Source organism: Oncorhynchus gorbuscha, linkage group LG02, assembly GCF_021184085.1.
Source record: "Oncorhynchus gorbuscha isolate QuinsamMale2020 ecotype Even-year linkage group LG02, OgorEven_v1.0, whole genome shotgun sequence".
Taxonomy (NCBI): Eukaryota; Metazoa; Chordata; class Actinopteri; order Salmoniformes; family Salmonidae; genus Oncorhynchus; species Oncorhynchus gorbuscha.
This window is the reverse complement of record NC_060174.1, coordinates 30,356,260-30,378,838: the sequence shown is the minus strand read 5'-3', so window position 1 is coordinate 30,378,838 and position 22,579 is coordinate 30,356,260. Positions and strand designations below refer to the sequence as shown.

Genomic DNA, 22,579 nt, shown 5'->3' with positions numbered 1-22,579 from the left:
TCCACAGCTACAATGGGGATCCCTCAACTATGAGCTAAACTTTTATTAATGAAATTCCCAGCCGCACATGAATCTACTAACGCCTTATACTGGGAACGCGGGGAAAATTCAGGAAAAGTGACAGAGACAAACATATCTACAAGAGAGGGCTCTGGATGAGAATGGTGCCTACTCACCTGGGGTGACGCTAGAGTGCCCTGCCTGCCTCTTCTAACGGTCCGATGGAGCTGGGTGGACCGTGGCCAGATACAAGCTTAGTTTGAGGAGAAAACCCTGGCAGCCGACAGTATCTCCGTCGTACCCCTTAGGCAGGGATAAATGGATCCTGCTGGGTTCAGGCGGGGAAAGGGGCGCTCAGGGGAGACCCCGGTTCTGCTGGTGAAGGCACTGGAAAAACTCAGTCTCTCCCAGCGGTCCATATTCTGGACAACGCAATCCATGGCGGCGCTCAGATTGTCAATCATCTCCGTGTGTTCCATGACGCGCTCCTCCACCTCCATGGCCGGGTACCTTCTCCTGCTGACTTCATTTTTTTTGTCAGAGATTCTGTCAGAGTCGTGTGTATAGGTGGCAGGAAGTCAGGTGCAGGAGAACCAAACGGAGAGTTATTTAATAACAATAAACAAAACAGACTCCAAACACTAACTGTAACAATAAACAAAGTGGGTACGAGGACCCATCGCGCACCAGTACAAACACAACACTGAAATACAAACAATCTCTGACAAAGACATGAGGAGAAACAGAGGTTCAAATACACAACAGGTAATGAATGGGATTGAAACCAGGTGTGTAAGAAGACAAGACAAAACCAATGGAAAATGAAAAATGGATCAATGATGGCTAGAAGACCTGTGACGTCGACCGCCGAGCACCGCCCGAACAAGGCGAGGCTTCGACTTCGATAGAAGTCGTGACAACAGGGAAGTAATTTTCCAAAGACAGTATTTCAGACCGGTCTGCACAAGTTACGGTGGACATTTTCCCCATTTAAGTCTATGACCATTGAAAATCATTGGGATTTATGCAATTGTGGTTGCAGTGTGAAAAGTATAAGTAGTATCAAAATGTTTTTTTTCAAGCACACTAACCAATGGTAGTCTGGACGTTTTAAAGCTGTTTTGGTGTTTGTAGCTTTTACAGTTTTGGCGCTAGAGGTTCCAGCTAAATTAGTAGTGTTTTTGAGGAATTGTGATTTAGCAGTCAGAATAGTAGTGTTCACACCTGGACAGCCCACAGTGGACCTCAGTATCCTGATAAAAGGGACATCACATTGTATCACTTTTTGTTCCACAGATTAGTTGTAATCATGTATTTAAATTGACAAATCATACTGCATATTGAGTTTCAACAGAGGAAATGGTAGCCATTAAAAAAAGCACTTTTTCTGTTTTTCAATACTGAGGAAGGTTGGATGAATGGAGTGCTGAACAGTTGCACGACAAAGTGGTCATCAACAGACCAGGATGTGGATGATAGATAGCATTGTTAATTATTAACCTGAAAATTAGGCTACTTAGCCAATTGAATTTGAAAAGCCTTGCTCAACAACCTGTTGTGATAGGTTGTAAAATAAATGTCGTTGGACTGCTGACCCACTTTTAGAGTGATTTCATGGACATGGAAATGCATTGTACATGTAGACCTACATACAGGCTGCAAGGCCACAATGTTCGTCAGGATGATTATGATAACAGGTTGAGCAGATTTGCATTTGGCATCCATCAGCACCACAGAGATATGTTATTAATACCATCGGAGCAGAACCCATCTGTGAATGTGTTGAATATGAATACTTGCAGAGTTTAAAATTGGCTTAGTTGTTTTTAATAGGTCTGCCACACTAAGGATCATTATGGGTTCATATGTACAAATCTATGGTCTCACCCATTTTATGGCATGAAATCTACACAGTGGATAGACCTAAAGATGATATCTCTATTTTGAATAGTGGGTAAGCCATTCAAAAATGAGTACTGTAGAAGTTCCCCATGATGTCAGTGATTATTTACTTAGTGTTGAGGAGTAACGGATTACATGTAACGGATTACATGTAATGGTAACTATAATCCGTTACATTACCAGCAAAAATATTGGAATCAGATTACAGATACTTTTGAAGAAATAGATGATTACTTTGAGGATTACTTTTCAATTCAGAAAATATGTTTGCGGAAAAAAATTGTTGACACCTCTCTGTTTTCTCAATGACATTGAAATCAGCATTGAAAAAAGGTGCAATTTTAAATTTGTTCCACCTGAGCGAGTCTGACCACAAGTCAGAGACCACTATGATAACACACCAGATGTGTTTGATGGATCAAGGGAAATTATCAGGAATAGGCTTTTGTAGGCTACAGTTCAAGCTGTCTTCCAAAGGTGAGAGGTCAGCATCGAAAGATTATCCAACTTGAATAAACGCTTATAGGTAAGGATGACAGCACTGGTGTAGTCTACGGCGATACTTATTATTGATATCTACATAGCGCATTGATGTGAATCCCACTGCTGCTCTCTCATTTAGCTATTTGCACCTTACACGGAACTCAAACCGGCTGAGCGTGTGCGCCATCATGCATACATTTATTTTGTCCCCCTACACCAAACGCGATCACGACACTCAGGTTAAAATATAAAAACAAACTCTGAACCAATTACATTAATTTGGGGACAGGTCGAAAAGCATTAAACATTTATGGCAATTTAGCTAGTTAGCTTGCACTTGCTAGCTAATTTGTCGTTTTTAGCTAGCTTGCTTTTGCTAGCTAATTTTTCCTGGGATATAAACATTGAGTTGTTATTTTACCTGAAATGCACAAGGTCCTCTACTCCGACAATTAATCCACACATAAAACAGTCAACCAAATCGTTTCTAGTCATCTCTCCTCCTTCCAGGCTTTTTCATCTTTGAACTTATATGGTGATTGGCATCTTCATAGTATTACCATGACGACCGGCAACACAGTTCGTCTTTCAATCACCCACGTGGGTATAACCAATGTGGAGATGGCACGTGGGTACCTGCTTCTATAAACCAATGAGGAGATGGGAGAGGCAGGAATTGCAGCACGATCTGTGTCAGAAATAGAAAGGACATTCTACACTTCTACATTTATTTTGCAATGCTCGCAGACCGTGTAGTCACGGTATTATGGATTGTGGTTGTTGTGGATGGCTGTTCACAAATGTGTATTTGAACCAAATAATGGTTGAATTCAAGAAGTTTAAGCTGCCAATCAATAATTGTTTTTGAAACCAGTGGACAGCCAGTGAAAAACGTGCTCTTGCAACAGCTGCATAGTGTGGATCCAAGCCTATGGAAGAAAAGTGCGGCTTTTTTTGCTCAATATAATTAATGCTGATTTTCTTTTAAGTCCATAGGCCTAATGGACACATGCTCAAACTCGCACACTTTTGATAGACTTAAATGGGGCCATCTGTAGATGCTACATCCATTTTTGGATTCATAAATTATATATATATATATCCATTGATTGTTGAAGGATATAACTTAGAAATGCCTCATGAGTTTAGTTCAACTGTTACACCCAAAAGCTTGTTTTTCAACATTTATTAGAATGACTGGAATTCTGATAGACTTTGGTTGTTAATGTAAAGATATAATTTAATCATTATTATATGTAGTAGAAATTGATGGATTAGAAGAAGCCTACATAACCAAACCATAAAGAAAAGGCCAGCTATGTAAACTTTAACATTGATTTATCCTGCAATAAAAGTAACTGAATGAAATCGGAGTACGTTGCTGAGTTTGGGTAATCCAAAAGTTACGTTACCGATTACAATTTTGGACATGTAACTAGTAACTGTAATGGATTACATTTAGAAAGTAACCTACCCAACCCTGTTTACTAATAATGTTTTCCCTATGTCTATAGTCATATGAGGTCAGTCCAATGTGCATTCAACACGCCATTAGCAAAGCACTACTATGGTTTATTTTCCTCCTATTTGGCTTCCGACAGAAAGAGCTGAGTCACTTTGAAGTGCACACTTAGCAAATTTCTTGCCCGATAGTCAGAGTCCACAGACCACTGCCAGCTCATAGCCGTTACAGTCGATAAGGGCACCTGTTCATAGCCACAGGAAGTAGGGGTGCTGATGAATCAAAATCCCCCCAAAATATATTTAAAGAAAAAATAATATATGTATAAAATAAACTTTTTCCCACCAAATTAGTGCACTAGGCCTATTACTCCTGTATGAGCAGAGAAAAATACATCTTGACAGCACCTCCAACCCAAAACATTTTCAAATCAAATTGATTTATATAGCCCTTCGTACAGTACATCAGCTGATATCTCAAAGTGCTGTACAGAAACCCAGCCTAAAACCCCAAACAGCAAGCAATGCAGGTGAGGAAGCACATTGGCTAGGAAAAACTCCCTAGAAAGGCCAAAACCTAGGAAGAAAATGAGAGGAACCAGGCTATGAGGGGTGGCCAGTCCTCTTCTGGCTGTGCCGGGTGGAGATTATAACAGAACATGGCCAAGATGTTCAAATGTTCATAAATGACCAGCATGGTCAAATAATAGGTCTGGGACAGGTAGCACGTCCGGTGAACAGGTCAGGAATCCATAGCCACAGGCAAAACAGTTGAAACTGGAGCAGCAGTACGGCCAGATGGACTGGGGATAGCAAGGAGTCATCATGCCAGGTAGTCCTGAGGCATGGTCCTGCGGCTCAGGTCCTCTGAGAGAGAGAAAGAAAGCGAGAATTAGAGAGAGCATACTTAAATTCACACAGGACAACGGATAAGACAGGAGAAGTACTCCAGATATAACAAACTGACCCTAGCCCCCCGACACACAAACTGCTGCAGCATAAATACTGGAGGCTGAGACAGGAGGGGTCCATCCAATGATACCCCCAGACAGGGCCAAACAGGAAGGATATAACCCCACCCACTTTGCCAAAGCACAGCCCCCACACCACTAGAGGGATATCTTCAACCACCAACTTACCATCCTGAGACAAGGCCGAGTATAGCCCACAAAGATCTCCGCCTCGGCACAACCCAAGGGGGGGGCGCCAACACAGACAGGAACCCACTCAAGTGACGCACCTCTCCTAGGGATGGTATGAAAGAGCCCTAGTAAGCCAGTGACTCAGCCCCTGTAATAGGGTTAGAGGCAGAGAATCCCAGTGGAAAGAGGGGAACCTGCCAGGCAAAGACAGCAAGGGCGGTTCATTGCTCCAGAGCCTTTCTGTTCACCTTCACACTCCTGGGCCAGACTACACTCAATCATATGACCCACTGAAGAGATGAGTCTTCAGTAAAGACTTAAATGTTGAGACCGAGTTTGCGTCTCTCACATGGGTAGGCAGACCAGTCCATAAAAATTGAGCTCTATAGGAGAAAGCCCTGCCCCCAGCTGTTTGCTTAGAAATTCTAGGGACAATTACGAGGCCTGCGTCTTGTGACCGTAGCGTTGCATACGTGTAGGTATGTACGGCAGGACATACCAAATCAGAGAGATAGGTAGGAACAAGCCCATGTAATGTTTGTAGGTTAGCAGTAAAACCTTGAAATCAGTCCTTGCCTTGTCAGGAAGACAGTGTAGGGAGGCTAGCACTGGAGTAATATGATCAACTTTTTTGGTTCTAGTCAGGATTCTAGCAGCCATATTTAGCACTAACTGAAGTTTATTTAGAGCTTTATCCGGGTAGCCGGAAAGTAGAGCATTGCAGTAGTCTAACCTAGAAGTAACAAAAGCATGGATTCATTTTTCTGCATCATTTTTGGACAGAAAGTTTCTGATTTTTGCAATGTTACGTAGATGGAAAAAAGCTGTCCTTGAAACAGTCTTGATATGTTCGTCAAAAGAGAGATCAAAAGAGAGTAATGCCAAGGTCCTTCACAGTTGTATTTAAGACGACTGTACAACCATTAAGAGTAATTGTCAGATTCAACAGAAGATCTCTTTGTTTGTTGGGACCTAGAACAAGCATCTCTGTTTTGTCCGAGTTTAAAAGTAGAAAGTTTGCAGCCATCCACTTCCTTATGTCTGAAACACAGGCTTCTAGCAAGGGCAATTTTGGGGCTTCACCATGTTTCATTGAAATGTACAGCTGTGTGTCATCCGCATAGCAGTGAAAGTTAACATTCTGTTTTCGAATGACATCCCCAAGAGGTAAAATATATAGTGAAAACAATAGTAGTCCTAAAACGGAACCTTGAGGAACACCGGAATTCACAGTTGAATTGTCAGAGGACAAACCATTCACAGAGACAAATTGATATATTTCCGACAGATAAATCTAAACCAGGCCAGAACTTGTCCATGTAGACCAATTTGGGTTTCCAATCTCTCCAAAAGAATGTGGCGATCGATGGTATCAAAAGCAGCACTAAGGTTTTCCCGCGGCCATGCACCTATAGGCTACATTACATTTTTAAGTCATTTAGCAGATGCTCTTATCCAGAGCGACTTACAAATTGGTGCATTCACCTTATGACATCCAGTGGAACAGCCACTTTACAATAGTGCATCTAAATCTTTTAAGGGGGGGGGCTATATGGGTTACTACTGTATAGTACTGTATATAAAGTGTAATAATGGCGATTATTTTTAATGTACTTAGCTACATTAATATGCAATAATAAGAACCCTTTATTTTTAAGTAACAACGTATATTTATCTGTAAGTTAACAGACTTTTCTAATAAATTGTGTCAGACTGTATAGGCCTATCTTTGAATTCTAGCTATTTTAGAGCTCTGGGCTCAGATAATTGCTCCTGACACCATTTTACTCCACAGTTGAAAGCCCTGGTATCTTCTTTGGTTAAGCAGCCACAATTACTAATTGATGCTGTTGGCAGGCTCTGCCTCTCTCAGTACAATTGGCCCCTTGTTTTATTATTCTCCTCATGTGGAACGCAACGCACTTCTTCCCTTTCTGGTCCAAATCTGCTTTTAAACTTACCACCATGATGGATGAAATTCCTGCCAAATCACTGACAGAGTTGTGAACGTAATTTGTTTGAGGTAGCCATTTTACAGTTCCCATGACTCAAATATCTGGACCTGTGTATCATTGATTTATAAATTGTGAATGCTAGATCCCTGGAAAAATGATCCTATCTCTTCCAGACAGCCTAAGCTTGTTTCATGTGATGTACGGTCATGTGCCTCATCATCAGCTTCCGCTGTCTAAGCTGTTCTCATTTAATCCTATAGAATTGAATGAGTTTCTGTCCTACTAACCCCCCCTTGATGAAAGATCACAGCTAACATTGGACCACAGGTTGGCTGCAGTCGTGTTTAGCTTATCCTATTAATTGTCTTCTCTTCCAGTTACCATGTAAACATCAACCAATGACTAAGTCATTTTCCCTCCTAATTTCTAAGGTTGGTTGTGGCAACAGTGACTGACAATCCTGAAGTTCAATAGAAGTTAACAACTTTCTGTTCTATATGTCTGCAGGGTGCTGAGGCCATGGTGCTGGAGAGTGTGATGTTTGCCATTCTGGCAGAGCGGGAGCTTGGGCCCAAACTCTATGGCATCTTCCCCCAGGGCAGACTGGAGCAGTTTGTCCCTGTAAGTGACTCTGTGGAGTGATAATCATTGATAGAGAAAACAAATATTTACGACTGTGTGCCTGTGTGTGCCTGAGTACGTGTATGTGTGTGTACAGGTGTACTATCTTAATTTAATCACTCTGCTGTCTCAGAAAATGATCCTGCGCCGCAGTAAATGCAAACTTGTAGTGTATTCAAGGTTTAAAAAGTATTCTAAAGTTTGATATTTCCACTTTAAATGTCAGACTTGATTTCCCCTAACAAAAAATGTATCAACATCTACAAAAAGGTCCATTAATTATAATCCATAGAGTATATTGATTATACTTTATTTTTATACATTAATTATTATCCACAATTCCTGTAGGATTATTTTCCTGCTGTGAGAAATTGTTCAAATTAAGATAGGAAACCTGTAGGATCTGTGCATGTTCTGTTCAGTGATGTGTGTTTCATTTGCAGTATGTACAAAGGGAATACATTTGACATTTTAGTAATTTAGCAGACACTCTTATCCAGAGCAACTTACAGGAGCAATTAAGTTTGAGTGCCTTGCTCAAGGGCACACTGACAGATTTTTCACTTAGCCGGATTTGAGCCAGCGACCTTTCGGTTACTGCTAGGCTACCTGCTGCCCTAACCATACTAAATATCTTCCCTTTTTAATGTGGCAAAAAATAGCTTGAAGTGATAAGTAAATTGATTCCATGTCCATGTTGCCCAGTCCTAACAAGAGTTATCTTGCAAAATTCAACGCACACCTCAGGCTAGACAATTTAATCAATTGAAATAGGTACAGACCAAGAGTATAGTCATGTTCTATCTGAATCACCAGTTTTGCTTGTATGATGTACATTACCAATCCTAAGTTTAGAAACACCTACTCATTACAAGGTTTTTCTTTATTTTACATTGTAACCAAGAAAAGTGTCCCAGGTGGTTACCTCGTGAAGCTGGTTGACAGACTGATGTCTTCATTATTTATCCCTTATTTTCCCAGCTAAGTTGACAGAGAACACATTCTCATTTACAGCAACAACCTGGGGAATAGTTACAGGGGAAATAATGAGCCAATTCTAAGCTGGGGATGATTAGGTGACCATATGAGGGCCAGATTGGGAATTTAGCCAGGACACCAGGGTTAAAACCCTTACTCTTACAATAAGTGCAATGGGATCTTTAGTGAGCACTGAGAGTCAGGACACCCATTTAACAACCCATCTGCACCCTATATAGGGCAATGTCCCAAATCACTGCCCTGGGGCATTGGGATATTTTTTGTTTTAGACCAGCGGAAAGGGTGCCTCCTACTGGCCCTCCAACCCCACTTCCAGCAGCATCTGGTCTCCCATCCAGGGACCAACCCTGCTTAGCTTCAGAAAAAAGCCAGCAGTGGTATGCAGGTTGGTATGCTGCTGGCAATGTAGAAAATAGTAAAAAAGAAAGAAAGAAAAAACCCTTGAATGAGTAGGTGTATCCAAACTTTTGACTGGTACATCTTAATACATTTTTTAGAACAGCAGTAAAGATGTTTTAGTTATCCACTTAAAGTCCTCGGAGACCAAGAAACCACAGAGGTCAAGCAAATGGCCTTTAAGCAGCTTCTGCTGTGATAAGATCTTAAACTGTTAGTGTTGACAGTGGCCAGAGTGGAGGGAAGAATGCATTGAAGCTAGTTATATCCTCCATTCTTTTTGACAACCCTGTCAGCAGTTGATAATGTTGTCTCTGTTTATTGTTGCATTAAAAGTTGTCAGCTTGATGGGATTTAAGACAAGCTGTATTCAGCTAAGACTTGAAAACCTGATGTCCTTTGTGTTACTAGAGTCGCAAATTGGACACAGATGAGCTGAGCATGCCAAGCATATCTGCTGAAATAGCTGAGAAGATGGCCAAGTTCCATGGTATGAGAATGCCTTTCAACAAGGAGCCCAAATGGCTGTTTGGAACTATCGACAAGTGAGTTGGTCTCTTATAATGCAATTTCCAATAGAAACTGTAAACCCTCTTTGCCTAACCTGACCTCACTGAAATCTCCAAACAAACATTAGCTATCACACATATCTCCTCTTACAAAATGGTTGCTAGTTTGCTTTTGTTGGTCAATCCTCAAGTCACCTGGTTTGAGAATAACAGAGAGGTTAGGAGGACCTGAAATATTCGGCTTTTACAAAATGTGATGCTGTTTTCAAATGAAACACAATACCTTGCTCTTGTTAAAGCTTTTAGAATTGATTTGTTTTTTTCCACGTTTTGTTGCGTTGCATCCTTATTCTAGAGGTAATTGAATTGTTTTTTCTCTCTAATGATCTAATATAATTTCTTGCAATAGCCCTCAAGTAGAAATAAATAGAACTTGTGGAGAAAGCAGCGGTAGAGCGGTATTATCATATATATATTATAGAGCACTAACGTGTGGAATGCAAAGGAGTGACAAACGGTACACCAATTTCCGTGGGTCAAAATTTATTTGATTACATGTTAAAATTGAAACAGTATGTTTCCCGAAGTATTTGAAGAATAAAACACGCCAATAACAGACTTAGTGAATGTTCTTTGCCTTCCTTTTGATTATGTGTTTTATGAATGGCCTAGTGAATTGACTTACAGTATTTACTTACAGTTAAAACAGGGCATATAAGTTGTTTAATGGATTAGCTTATCGGAGTGAAATATTGACTTGTTGACCTGCTTCGTGGCCTAAGGATAGTTTCAAGGAAATCACAGAGAAAAAGTTGCTTGTCCTCACAGATAATGCGTCATTTGTACGAGTATAGACAAGAAGTGCATTATCATCATCGCTGTGATAAAATAGTGATATCTCTCTTATCTTTAAACTCTACAACTTCTTGTATCCCATACGTACCCTGACTGTCCTAATGTTTCCCCTATCCACAGGTACCTGAACCAGGTGATGAGACTAACCTTCACCAGGGAGTCACACATTCGCAAGTTTGCCCGTCTGAGGAGCTATAATCTGCCCCAGGAGATGGAGAGTCTCAAGTAAGGCCACCCTGGTTCCTGAATCACGTACATAACACCTTTTAGACTAAGCACACAGGAACAAACATGATTACATGTATATGCAGTAATTCAGATATGCAATAGTCACATGGTGTTTTCCAATAAAATGGTGTGGAATCCAGTCAATAATAATAAGCCAATAATTCCATACAAATACTCTGTTGTCTGAGTGGTTGAAATATGTGTTGGAATTTGGCATTCTGTTTTTTGGGGGGTAAACAGTGAATTAGTGGACATATACAGTGCATTCAGAAAGTATTCAGACCCCTTGACTTTTTCCACATTTTGTTACGTTACAGTGTTATTCTGAAATGGATTACATAATTTTCCCCCCTCATAAATCTATACAAAATACCCCATAATGACAAAGCGAAAACAGGTTTTTAGAAATGTTAGCAAATGTATTAAAAATATAAACAACAGAAATACCTTATTTACATAAGTATTCAGACCCTTTGCTATGAGACTCGAAATTGAGCTCAGGTTCATCCTGTTTCCATTGATCATCCTTGAAATGTTTCTACAATTTCATTGGAGTCCACCTGTAGTAAATTCAATTGATTGGACATGATTTGGAAAGGCACACACCTTGACAGTACATGTCAGAGCAAAACTCCAAGCCATGAGGTCGAAGCAATTGTACGTAGAGCTCAGAGACAGGATTGTGTCGAGGCACACATCTAGGGAAGGTTACCAAAAATGTTCTGCAGCATTGAAGGTCCCCAAGAACACAGTAGCCTCCATCATTATTATATGTACAAAGTTTGGCACCACCAAGACTCTTCCTAGAGCTGGCCGCCCGGCCAAACTGAGCAATTGGGGGAGAAGGGCCTTGGTCAGGGAGGTGACTAAGAATCCGATGGTCACGCTGACAGAGCTCCAGAGTTCCTCTGTGGAGATGGTTGTCCTTCTGGAAGGTTCTCCCATATTTGCAGCACTCCACCAATCAGGCCTTTATGGTAGAGTGGCCACACCTTTATAAAAGGCACACGACAGCCCACTTGGAGTTTGCCAAAAGGCACCTAAAGGACTCTCAGACAATGAGAAACAAGATTTTCTGGACTGCCAAGATTGAACTATTTTGCCTGAATGTCAAGCGCCACATCTGGAGGAAACCTGGCACCATCCCTACGTTGAAGCATGGTGTTGCCAGCATCATGCTGTGGGGAGGTTTTTCTGCGGCATAAACTGGGAGACTAGTCAGGATCTAGGGAAAGATGAAAGGAGCAAAGTACAGAGAGATCCTTAAAAAATATATATTTCAAAAAACCTGCTCCAGAGTGCTCAGGATCTCAGACTGGGGCGAAGGTTCACCTTCCAACAGGATAACAACCCTAAGCACACAGCCAAGACACCGCAGGATTGGCTTCGGACAAGTCTCTGAATGTCCTTGATTGGCCCAGCCAGAGCTCGGATTTGAACCCAATCTCTGGAGACACATGAAAATAGCTATGCAGCGACGCTTCCCATCCAACCTGACAGAGCTTGAGAGGATCTGCAGAGAAGAATGGGAGAAACTCCCCAAATAAAGGTGTGCCATACCCAAGACTCAAGGCTGTAATTGCTGCCAAAGGTACTTCAACAAAGTACTGAGTAAAGGGTCTGAATACTTACGTAAAGGTGACATTTCATACCTAAAAAACAGTTTTCTCTTTGTCATTAGGGGGTATTGTGTGTAAATTGATTAGGGGAAAAACTATTTCATTAATGTTAGAATAAGGCTGTAACGTAACAAAAGGTGGAAAAAGTCATGGGGTCTGAATACTTTCCGAATGCATTCTAACTTCTGCTTCTTACCTGCTGAAATATGGCTTGTTTTTCTTTGTAGATCTTTGCTGGACTCCACTCACTCCCCTGTTGTTTTCTGCCACAATGACTGTCAAGAGGGTAAGGATCTTAGGCATAGTATTGCTTTCTGTAAAGCTAGTGAAGATAGTATTTTAAATACAAGGTATTGTACTGTGTGGTGTAATAATTATTCCTGTCATCCTTTAGGAAATGTCCTGCTCCTCAGTGGTCGTGAGGGCTCTGACGGACAGAAGCTCATGCTGATTGACTTTGAATACAGCAGTTATAACTACAGGTCTGTAACTCAGGCCCTAGTGCATACTGTAATCATCCCCTTTATTACTGTAATCGTCCCCTTTATTACCGTAATCATCCGCTTTACTTCCGAGTCATAGACAAAACATGTATACTGAATGTACAGCATTTCTTTGGGTTTCTGAGAGCTGAGGCACAATCCTCAGAAAAGGAGCTAGATCCAGCAGTAAACACTGTCTGTCCAAGGTGACACTTTCTCTGCAGAATGTAAATCGTATTTAACACAGAGAAGGATGGAAGGAATTTACCCAGGTAATTTGCATTTGTCATGTTTTTTACAACATTTAAGACAAGAACGTAGCCGCACATATTTGTGATCCAAAACATCTGGGTTTCTGAGTCTTATTTCATCATGTAAACAAGCCAGCCAGACCAAACAATCCATCCAGTCTCTTACTGTAGTTTTTCCTGTACCACTTAGTATTGAGTTTGTTTTGTAAAGTGTGGAATTCATGAGTGCCCCATTTCTCGGAAAGGACTTTCACTGTTGTTGGCCTTGGCTCACAGCTAAGTTAGTACCGTCAAAACAGCCCACCCCTGCCGCCCTGACCCTCAGGCTCTCTCATGGTCATTGTACGTCACCACACGTGCTCCTCATTCTCAAGCCGGATCAGGTTTCACTGGGATCTCCTGTGTCCTCCCCAAAGCTTTGATTGTATGGGGGTCTAGGGTAAAACATAGATCATGTTTAGGAAGCTGGGTGCTCATAATAAAACAGTATTAAGTCTAATGGACATCTGTACGCTATGACAAAAGTCCAAGGAGGTCTATATTAGACTCACATTTAGTTTGTTTTCCCACTGTTTTTCTTCCAAGTCGGGTTCATTGGCAGCTAGTGTGGCTCGCTTGAAAGGGCTTGAACTGTACAGGTTTTCAACATTGACCCATATTGCCGCAGCCACGGGTAGAGAACGGTTGGAATGGAGTTTAGCCTCCAAGTTGTTCCTTTTGTCTGGTTTCCACAGCAACTGTGATTCCCTTCGCAAAGAGCTACCTATTTTCACTCCCTTTGTGAGAACGTCTTTTCCTTTGCTATGGGAACATTTTACTGTAGGTCTAGTTTTCATTTGGCCAAGCAAGGAAAGAGCCCAAGGAATCATAATCCTGAATACATGTGGCAATACAATGTCAGTCAAATGAAATCTTATTTGTCACAGGGGCTGAATACAACAAGTGTAGACCATTCAATGAAATGCTTACTTTACATGCCTTTCCCAACAGTGCAGAAGAAGAAACTAAAAACACAATAGAAATAAAACATTAGAATGAAGCTACAGTGCCTTCAGAAAGTATTCAGACCCCTTGACTTTTTCCACATTTTGTTAGGCTTCAGCCTTAATCTACAGTTTATTAAATTGTTGTTTTTCCCTCATCAATCTGTGTTGCTATCATATTATCATGTTGTGTTGCTGCCATGCTATGTTATCTTAGGTCAAATCAAATTTTATTTGTCACATCCACATGGTTAGCAGATGTTATTGCGAGTGTAGCGAAATGCTTGTGGTTCTAGTTCCGACAGTGCAGTAATATCTAACAAGTAATCTAACAAATTCACAACAACTACCTTACACACACACAAGTGTAACGGGATGGAATAAGATATAACATATAAATATATAATATATGGATGAGCGATGGCCGTGCGGGATAGGCAAAATGCAATAGATGGTATGAAATACAGCATATACATATGAGATGATTAATGTAGGATATGTAAACATTATTAAAGTGGCATTATTTAAAGTGAGCCTCTATGTTAGTGATGGCTGTTTAACAGTCTGATGGCATTGAGATAGAAGCTGTTTTTTGCACCAGCACTGACCTCGCCTTCTGGATGATAGCGGGGTGAACAGGCAGTGGCTCGGGTGGTTGTTGTCCTTGATGATCTTTTTGGCCTTCCTGTGACATCGGGTGCTGTCGGTGTCCTGGAGGGAAGGTAGTTTTCCCACGGTGATGCGTTGTGCAGACCTCACTACCCTCTGGAGAGCCTTGCGGTTGAGGGTGTGCAGTTGCCGTACCGGTGATACAATCTGACAGGATGCTTTCGATTGTGCATCTGTGAAAGTTTGAGCGTTTTAGGTGACAAGCCAAATTTCTTCAGCCTCCTGAAGAGGTGCAACAGCACACTGTCTGCATGGGTGGACCATTTCAGTTTGTCTGTGATGTGTACGCTGAGGAACTGAAAACTTTCCACCTTCTCCACTACTGTCCCGTCGATGTGGATAGGGGGGTGCTCCCTCTGCTGTTTCCTGAAGTTCACGATCATCTCCTATGTTTTGTTGATGTTGAGTGAGAGGTTATTTTCCTGACACCACACTCCGAGTGCCCTCACCACCTCCCTGTAGCCTGTCTCGTCGTTGTTGGTAATCAAGCCCACTACTGTTGTGTCGTCTGCAAATATGATGATTGTGTTGGAGGCATGCATGGCCACGCAGTCATGGGTGAACAGAGAGTACAGGAAGGGGCTGAGCATGCACCCTTGTGGGACCCCAGTGTTGAGGATCAGCGAAGTGGAAATGTTGTTTACTAACTTCACCACCTGGGGAATGTCAGAATGTCCAGAACCCAATTGCACAGGATGGGGTTGAGACCCAGGGCCTCAAGCTTAATGATAATCTTGGAGTGTACTATGGTGTTGAATGCTGAGCTGTCGTCAATGAACAGCATTCTTACGTAAGTATTCCTCTTGTCCAGATGGGATAGGGCAGTGTGATAGCCATCGCACCGTCTGTGGACCTGTTGGGGCGGTATGCAAACTGAAGTGGGTCTAGGGTGGCAGGTAAGGGAGAGGTGATTTGATCCTTGACTAGTCTCTCAAAGCTCTTCATGATGACAGAAGTGAGTGCTCTGGCAGTAGTCATTTAGTTCAGTTATCTTTGCCTTTTCGGGTACAGGAACAATGGTGGCCATCTTGAAGCATGTGGGGACAGTAGACTGGGATAGGGAGCGATTGAAAATGTCCGTAAACACCAGCCAGCCAGCTGGTCTGCGCATGCTCTGAGGACGCGGCTAGGGATGCCGTCTGGGCCACCAGCCCTGCAAAGGATAACACGTTTAAATTTCGTACTGATGTCGGCCAAGGAGAAGGAGCGGGGGGGCCCCAAGTCCTTGGTAGTGGGACGCGCTGGTGCCACTGTATTATCCTCAAAGCGGGCGAAGAAGGTGTTTAGCTTGTCTGGAAGCAAGACGTCGGTGTCCATGACATGGCTGGTTTTAGTCCGTAATTGCCTGTAGACCCTGCCACATACGTCTCGTGTCTGGGCCGTTGAATTGCGACTTTGCTTGTTTGATTGCCTTACGGAGGGAATAACTACACGGTTTATATTCGGACATATTCCCCGACCTCTTTCCATGGTTGAATGCGGTGATTCGCGCTTTCAGTTTTGCCAGAATGCCGTCATCAAATCCACGGTTTCTGGTTGGGGTAGGTTTTAATAGTCACTGGGTACAACACTGCACCAATGCACTTCCTAATAAACTCACTCACCAAGTCAGCATATAAACCGATGTTGTCTGAGGCTTCCCAGAACTTTTTCCAGTCCACGTGATCAAAACAGTCTTGAAGCGTGGATACCATTTGGTCAGACCAGCTTAGAATGGTTCTAGTCATGGGTTCATCCTGTTTGATTTTCTACCTATAGGATGGTACGAGCAAGATGGAGTTGTGGTCGGATTTGCCGAAGGGAGGGCAGGGGAGGGCCTTGTATGCATCGCGGAAGTTACAGCAGCAGTGGTCCAGTCAATGTGCTGGTAGAATTTAGGTAGCCTTCTTCTCAAATTAGCTTTGTTAATATCCCCAGCTACAATAAATGCAGCTTCAGGATATATGGTTTCCAGTTTATATAGAGTCCGGAGAAATTCTTTCAGGGCCATTGAGGTATTTGCTTGGGGGGGATATACACGGCTGTGACTATAATTGAAGAGAATTCTCTTGGGAGATAATGCATTTGATTGTAAGGAATTCTAGGTCAGACGAACAAATGGATTTGAGTTCCTGTATGTTATTATTGTTACACCATTAGTAGTTAATCATGAGGCATACATCCCCGCCCTTCTTCTTACCAGAGAGATGTTTGTTTCTGTCGATGCGACGATTGAAGAAACCCGGTGGCTGTACCGACTCTGACAACATATATTCCGAGTGAGCCATGTTTCCGTGAAACAGAGAATGTTACAATCTCTGTCTCTCTGGAAGGCAATTTGTGCCCTAATTTCGCCCACAAAGTTGTCTAGAGCCTGGACATTGGTGACTAAAATGCTTGGAAGCGGAGGGTGGTGTGCTCGCCTTCTAAGTCTGACCAGGAGGCCACTCCGTCTGCCTCTCCTGCGGCGACGACATTGTTTTTGGTCGGCCTCTGGGATTAGATCCAATGTCCAGGGTGGAGGTCTGAACAAAGGAGCCGCTTCAGAAAAGTCATATTCCTGGTCGTAATGTTGGTAAGTTGACGTCGCTCTTACAGTTGAAGTCGGAAGTTTACATACACTTAGGTTGGACTCATTAAAACTTGTTTTTCAACCACTCCACAAATTTATTGTTAACATACTATAGTTTTGGCTAGCCGTTTAGGACATCCACTTTGTGTATGACACAAGCCATTACAAAAATTGTTTACAGACCGATTATTTCACTTATAATTCACTGTATCACAATTCCAGTGGATCAGACGTTTATATACACATGGTTGACTGTGCCTGTGGATGTATTACAAGGCCTACCTTCAAACTCAGTGCCTCTTTGCTTGACATCATGGCAAAATCAAAAGATATCAGCCAAGACCTCAGAAAAAAAATTGTAGACCTCCACAAGTCTGGTTCATCCTTGGGAGCAATTTCCAAACGCCTGAAGGTACCACGTTCATCAGTACAAAAAATACTACGCAAGTAGAAGCACCATGGGACCACGCAGCCGTCATACCACTCAGGAAGGAGACGCATTCTGTCTCCCAGAGATGAGCGTACTTTGGTGCAAATCAATCCCAGATCAACAGCAAAATACCTTGTGAAGATGCTGGAGGAAACAAGTACAGAAGTATCTTTATCCACAGTAAAACAAGTCCTATATCGACACAACCTGAAAGGCCGCTCAGCAAAGGAAGAAGCCACTGCTCCAAAACCGCCATAAAAAAGCCAGACTACGGTTTGCAACTGCACATGGGGACAAAGAATGTACTTTTTGGAGAAATGTCCTCTGGTCTAATGAAACAAGAATAGAACTGTTTGGCCATAATGACCATTGTTATGTTTCGGGGAGGCTTGCAAGTCGAAGAACACCATCACAACCGCGAAGGGGGGGGGGGCAGCATCATGTTGTGGGGTGCTTTGCTGCAGGAGGGACTGTTGTACTTCACAAAATAGATGGCATCATGAGGGTGGAATATTATGTGGATATATTGAAGCAACATCTCAAGACATCAGTCAGGATTTACTTGGTTGTAAATGGGTCTTCCAAATGGACAATGACCCCAAGCATACTTCCAAAGTTGTGGAAAAATGGCTTAAGGACAACAAAGTCAAGGTATTGGAGTGGCCATTACAAAGCCCTGACCTCGATCCTATATAACATTTGTGGGCAGAACTGAAAAAGCATGTGCGAGCAAGGAGGCCAACAAACCTGACTCCGTTACACCAGCTCTGTCAGGAGGAATGGGCCAAACTTTACCCAACTTATTGTGGGAAGCTTGTGGAAGGCTACCCAAAACGTTTGACCCAAGTTAAACAATTTAATGGCAATGCTACCAAATACGAATTGAGTGTATGTAAATTTCTGACCCACTAGGAATGTGGTGAAAGAAATAAAAGCTGAAATAAATAATTCTCTCTACTATTATTCTGACATTTCACATTCTTAAAATAAAGTGGTGATCCTAACTGCCCTAAGACAGGTAATTTTGATGAGGATTAAATGTCAGGAATTGTGAAAAACGAAGTTTAAATGTATTTGGTAAAGGTGTATATAAACTTCCCTTCTTCAACTGTATATCCAATAGTTCTTCCCAGCTATGTGTAATAACACTTAAGATTTTCTTGCCTAACAATGTAAGAAATAATACATAAAAAAACTAATTCCTGGATAGTTTCCTAAGGACTTGAAGCGAGGCGATCTCTATCGGCGCCATCTTGCTATCTGTGGTGTCTTTTTTTGTAGTGTTCGGGTGTCTCTCTTGTTGTGATGTGTGTTTTGTCCTAAAAAAAATTAAAAATCCCAGCCCGTCCCTAGTTATATAAAGGTTAAATAAAAATAATATTAAAAAATAGTTTTAAGATTGTTTTGCTAATTTATATAAATAAAAAAACCTGATGTATCACATTTACGTAAGTATTCAGACCCTTTTCTCAGTCCTTTATTGAAGCACCTTCGGCTGCAATTACAGCCTCAAGTCTTTGGAATGACGCTACAAGCTTGGCACACCTGTATTTGGAAGAGTTTCTCCCATTAATTTCTGCAGATCCTCTCAAGCTCTGTCAGGTTGGATGGGGAGCGTCACTGCTTAGCTATTTTCACATGTTCGATCGAGTTCATGTCCCGGGCTCTAGCTGGGCCACTCAAGGACATTTAGTGACTTGTCCCGAAGCCACTCCTGCGTTGTCTTGGCTGTTTGCTTTGGGTCGTTGTCCTGTTGGAAGGTGAACCTTCACCTCAGTCTGAAGTCCTGAGTTCTCTGGAGAAGGTTTTCATCAAGGATCTCTCTCTCTACTTTGCTCCGTTCATCTTTTCTTCGAACCTGACAAGATGTCCAGTCCCTGCCGCTGAAAAACATCCCACAGCATGATGCTGCCACCACCGTGCTTCACCGTAGGGATGGTGCCAGGTTTCCTGCAGACGTGACCCTTGGCATTCAGACAAAATCGTTCAATCTTGGTTTCATCAGACAAGAGAATCTTGTTTCTCATGGTCTGAGATTCTTTAGGTGTCTTTTGGCCAACTCCAAGCGGGCTGTCATGTGCCTTTTACTGAGGAGTGGCTTCTGTCTGGCCACTCTGCCATAATGGCCTAATTGGTGAAGTGCTGCAGAGATGGTTGTCCTTCTCCAGTCTCCACAGAGGAACTCTAGAGCTCTGTCAGAGTGACCATCGGAATCTCTGACCAAGGCCCTTCTCCCACGATTGCTCAGTTTTGCTGGGTCAGCCAGCTCTAGGAAGAGTCTTGGTGTTTACAAACTTCTTACATTTTAGAATGATGGAGACCACTGTGTTCTTGGGGACCTTCAATGTTGCAGAAATGTTTTGGTACTCTTCCACAGATCTGTTCCTCGACACAGTCCTGTCTCGGAGCTCTACGGACAGTTCCTTCGACCTCATGGCTTGGTTTTTGCTCTGACGTGCACTGTCAACTTTGGGATCTTATATTGACATGTGCCTTTCCAAATTATGTCCAATCAATTGAATTTACCACCGGTGGACCCCAAGTTGTAGACACATCTCAAGGATGATCAATGGAAACTGAGCTCAATTTCGAGTCTCATAGCAAAGGGTTTGAATACTTATGTAAATAAGGTATTTCTGTTTTTCGTTTTTTCACAAAACATTTTCTAAACCAGTTTTTGCTTTGTCATTATTGGGTATTGTGTGTAGATTGTGGAAATTGTTTTATTGAATCGATTTTAGAATAACGCTGTAACGTAACAAAATTTGGAAAAAGTAAATGGGTCTGAATACTTTCTGTAGGCACTGTATATACAGGGAGTACCAGTGATGTACAGGGCCTGAATAATACAGGGGCTGGGGCCCAATACCTATGGGGGCCCTTGATGCAGAGATTTTCTTTTTTTACTGCAACCTCCAACCACAGGAACCCATTATCAATGAGTGTAGATAGTCTACCTCCGCTATACTAATCATCAGATGGTGGAGGAGAGGATTTTGGGGGCCCACGTGGGTAACTGGGGGGCACTGCCTTGGTTGTGTAATTGATTAATAAAAAAACAAAGGCCCTGGGCCTATGATTTGTTACTCCGACCCTGTGGGCTTTCCACACCAGCCTTTCTCGTGAAAATAAGCTTATAAAATATCTGGTGTTACAGACAGGACTGCTGACGTGACCAATGTGATGTCATTGTTAATGTTGTTTTTTTCTCTCCATATTTTGTGCTTTCAGGGGATTCGACATAGGAAACCACTTCTGTGAATGGATGTATGACTACACAAATGACAAGTTCCCATTTTTCCATGTCAACTCAAAGAATTATCCCACTAAAGCCCAACAGGTGAGTAAGGATGACAAAATGAAGGCTTTTTGTCCTCTGAATCTGAATGAGTGGCTTTTTAGGCAAAAGCCATCTAATAACCTTGATGTTTCTCTTTGCAGCTGCATTTCATTGGAAGCTACCTGTCAGAGACTGACCAGGGATTTCAGAATCTGAGCACTGAAGATCAGATTAAACTCAAAGAGGAGCTGTTTGTGGAAGTCAACAGGTAAGGGCCCCAAGGCATTACTCTTGAATGTGGGGCACTGTGTCTCAAACACACAGTATTTACACCTCATGAGTCATTATTTAAATGTTTTATTTTAGCGGATGCTCTTATCCAGGGTGTCTTATGAGTGCATACATTTTTTGTACTGGTCTCACATGGGAATCAAACCCACAACCCAAGCATTACAAGCACTGTGTTCTACCAACTGAACCACACAGGACATATGAGGACAAGTTGACTTACTGTTTTTTTTTTTTTTTTTTTTTCAAATCTGAGGATACTTGTGGTTTAGTACTTATAATAATGGCCTCCTGTTGAGAGAGCAGCAGTAAATCATAACAATAATGAACCCTTAAGACTGGGCCTCTTGGTTACTATAAAATGCTCCCTGGGAAATAAAACCCTGGAATCAGTCCAGTAGTGATGAAATAGCATATTTCCATGTGGCCGTTGCTGTGGACCAACGGTTTGCTCAGTTCACCCAGCTGTATGTTTAATGGACCATACTGTCAATGTGCTTGTCCCCGGTTTTATTGAAACATTTGCCTGTTGGTAATTACACAGGTTTGCTCTGGCTTCGCACTTCTTCTGGGGTCTGTGGTCGATGATTCAGGCGAGAATCTCCACCATTGAGTTTGGGTACATGGTAGGTGTCCATTATCTGGTTGTCATGCTTTTGCTTTAAGCATTTGTATTTGTGATATAAACAAAACAGCCATTCTCCCTAAGTTCCCTTACGTTGATTACTTTTTTTCAAACCCAATCAGTTTTCCACGGTGATTCAACATTATCACATTGAATTTTTTTGACATGGAAACAACATTGATTCAACAAGTTTTTCCCAGTGGTGTATGTTATATACAGATGTAGAATCTTAATTTGATCACTCTTTTTTTGCTGAGAATTTCCCAGCACAGCAGGAACTGCAAATGTGTTGTGTATTTGAGGTTTAAAAGGAATGTCTGACTTGATTTGTCCTAATAATAAATGTATCAACCCCTACAAAAAATGTCCAATAATTAGAATCCACATAATAATTTCCTGTTGCTCCAGATTTATTTTCCTGCTGTAGCAAACTGTTTCAAATTAAGATCCTACATCTTTAAGACAGGATATTTAGATGAGCTTATATTAACAGTATTGACTTTTCATATATCCTACTATTGTCTAGCTAATAGCCTAACCACCAATCATGCCACATTATGGACTAAACCTTCTTATCCTGTTGCTGCAGGCTTATGTTGCTATGACAATACTGGTCAAATTAAGATTCTAAGACCAGTGTGTTCCTTGCCATGTTTTGTCTCACAGATGACTCTGAAACTATACACAAGTATTTTCCATGGTCAGGGCAACCTGATAACCACTGGGAATGTGTCTGAGAATGATTATTTCTGTTATAGTTCCTTTCTATGCCAAACTATATACAGTATACATACCTTTTCTTTCTCTTTATCTATTGTCTGAAATCCATTCTGTGCAAATGTTCCAATAT

The 22,579-nt window shown here is 41.9% G+C and overlaps 1 protein-coding gene across 1 annotated transcript in view; it reads left to right on the top strand.

The window, feature by feature from the left end:
* The window catches only part of LOC124000739 (choline kinase alpha-like), a 31,956-nt gene that overhangs the window by 8,522 nt on the left and 855 nt on the right, over positions 1-22,579 (top strand). Inside the window, exons 4-11 of the mRNA XM_046307322.1 lie at positions 7,451-7,564; positions 9,371-9,504; positions 10,444-10,548; positions 12,398-12,456; positions 12,565-12,652; positions 20,768-20,876; positions 20,978-21,084; positions 21,649-21,730. Of these exons, the coding sequence (XP_046163278.1) occupies positions 7,451-7,564; positions 9,371-9,504; positions 10,444-10,548; positions 12,398-12,456; positions 12,565-12,652; positions 20,768-20,876; positions 20,978-21,084; positions 21,649-21,730 (798 nt within the window). The remainder of the gene's footprint in view (positions 1-7,450; positions 7,565-9,370; positions 9,505-10,443; positions 10,549-12,397; positions 12,457-12,564; positions 12,653-20,767; positions 20,877-20,977; positions 21,085-21,648; positions 21,731-22,579) is intronic.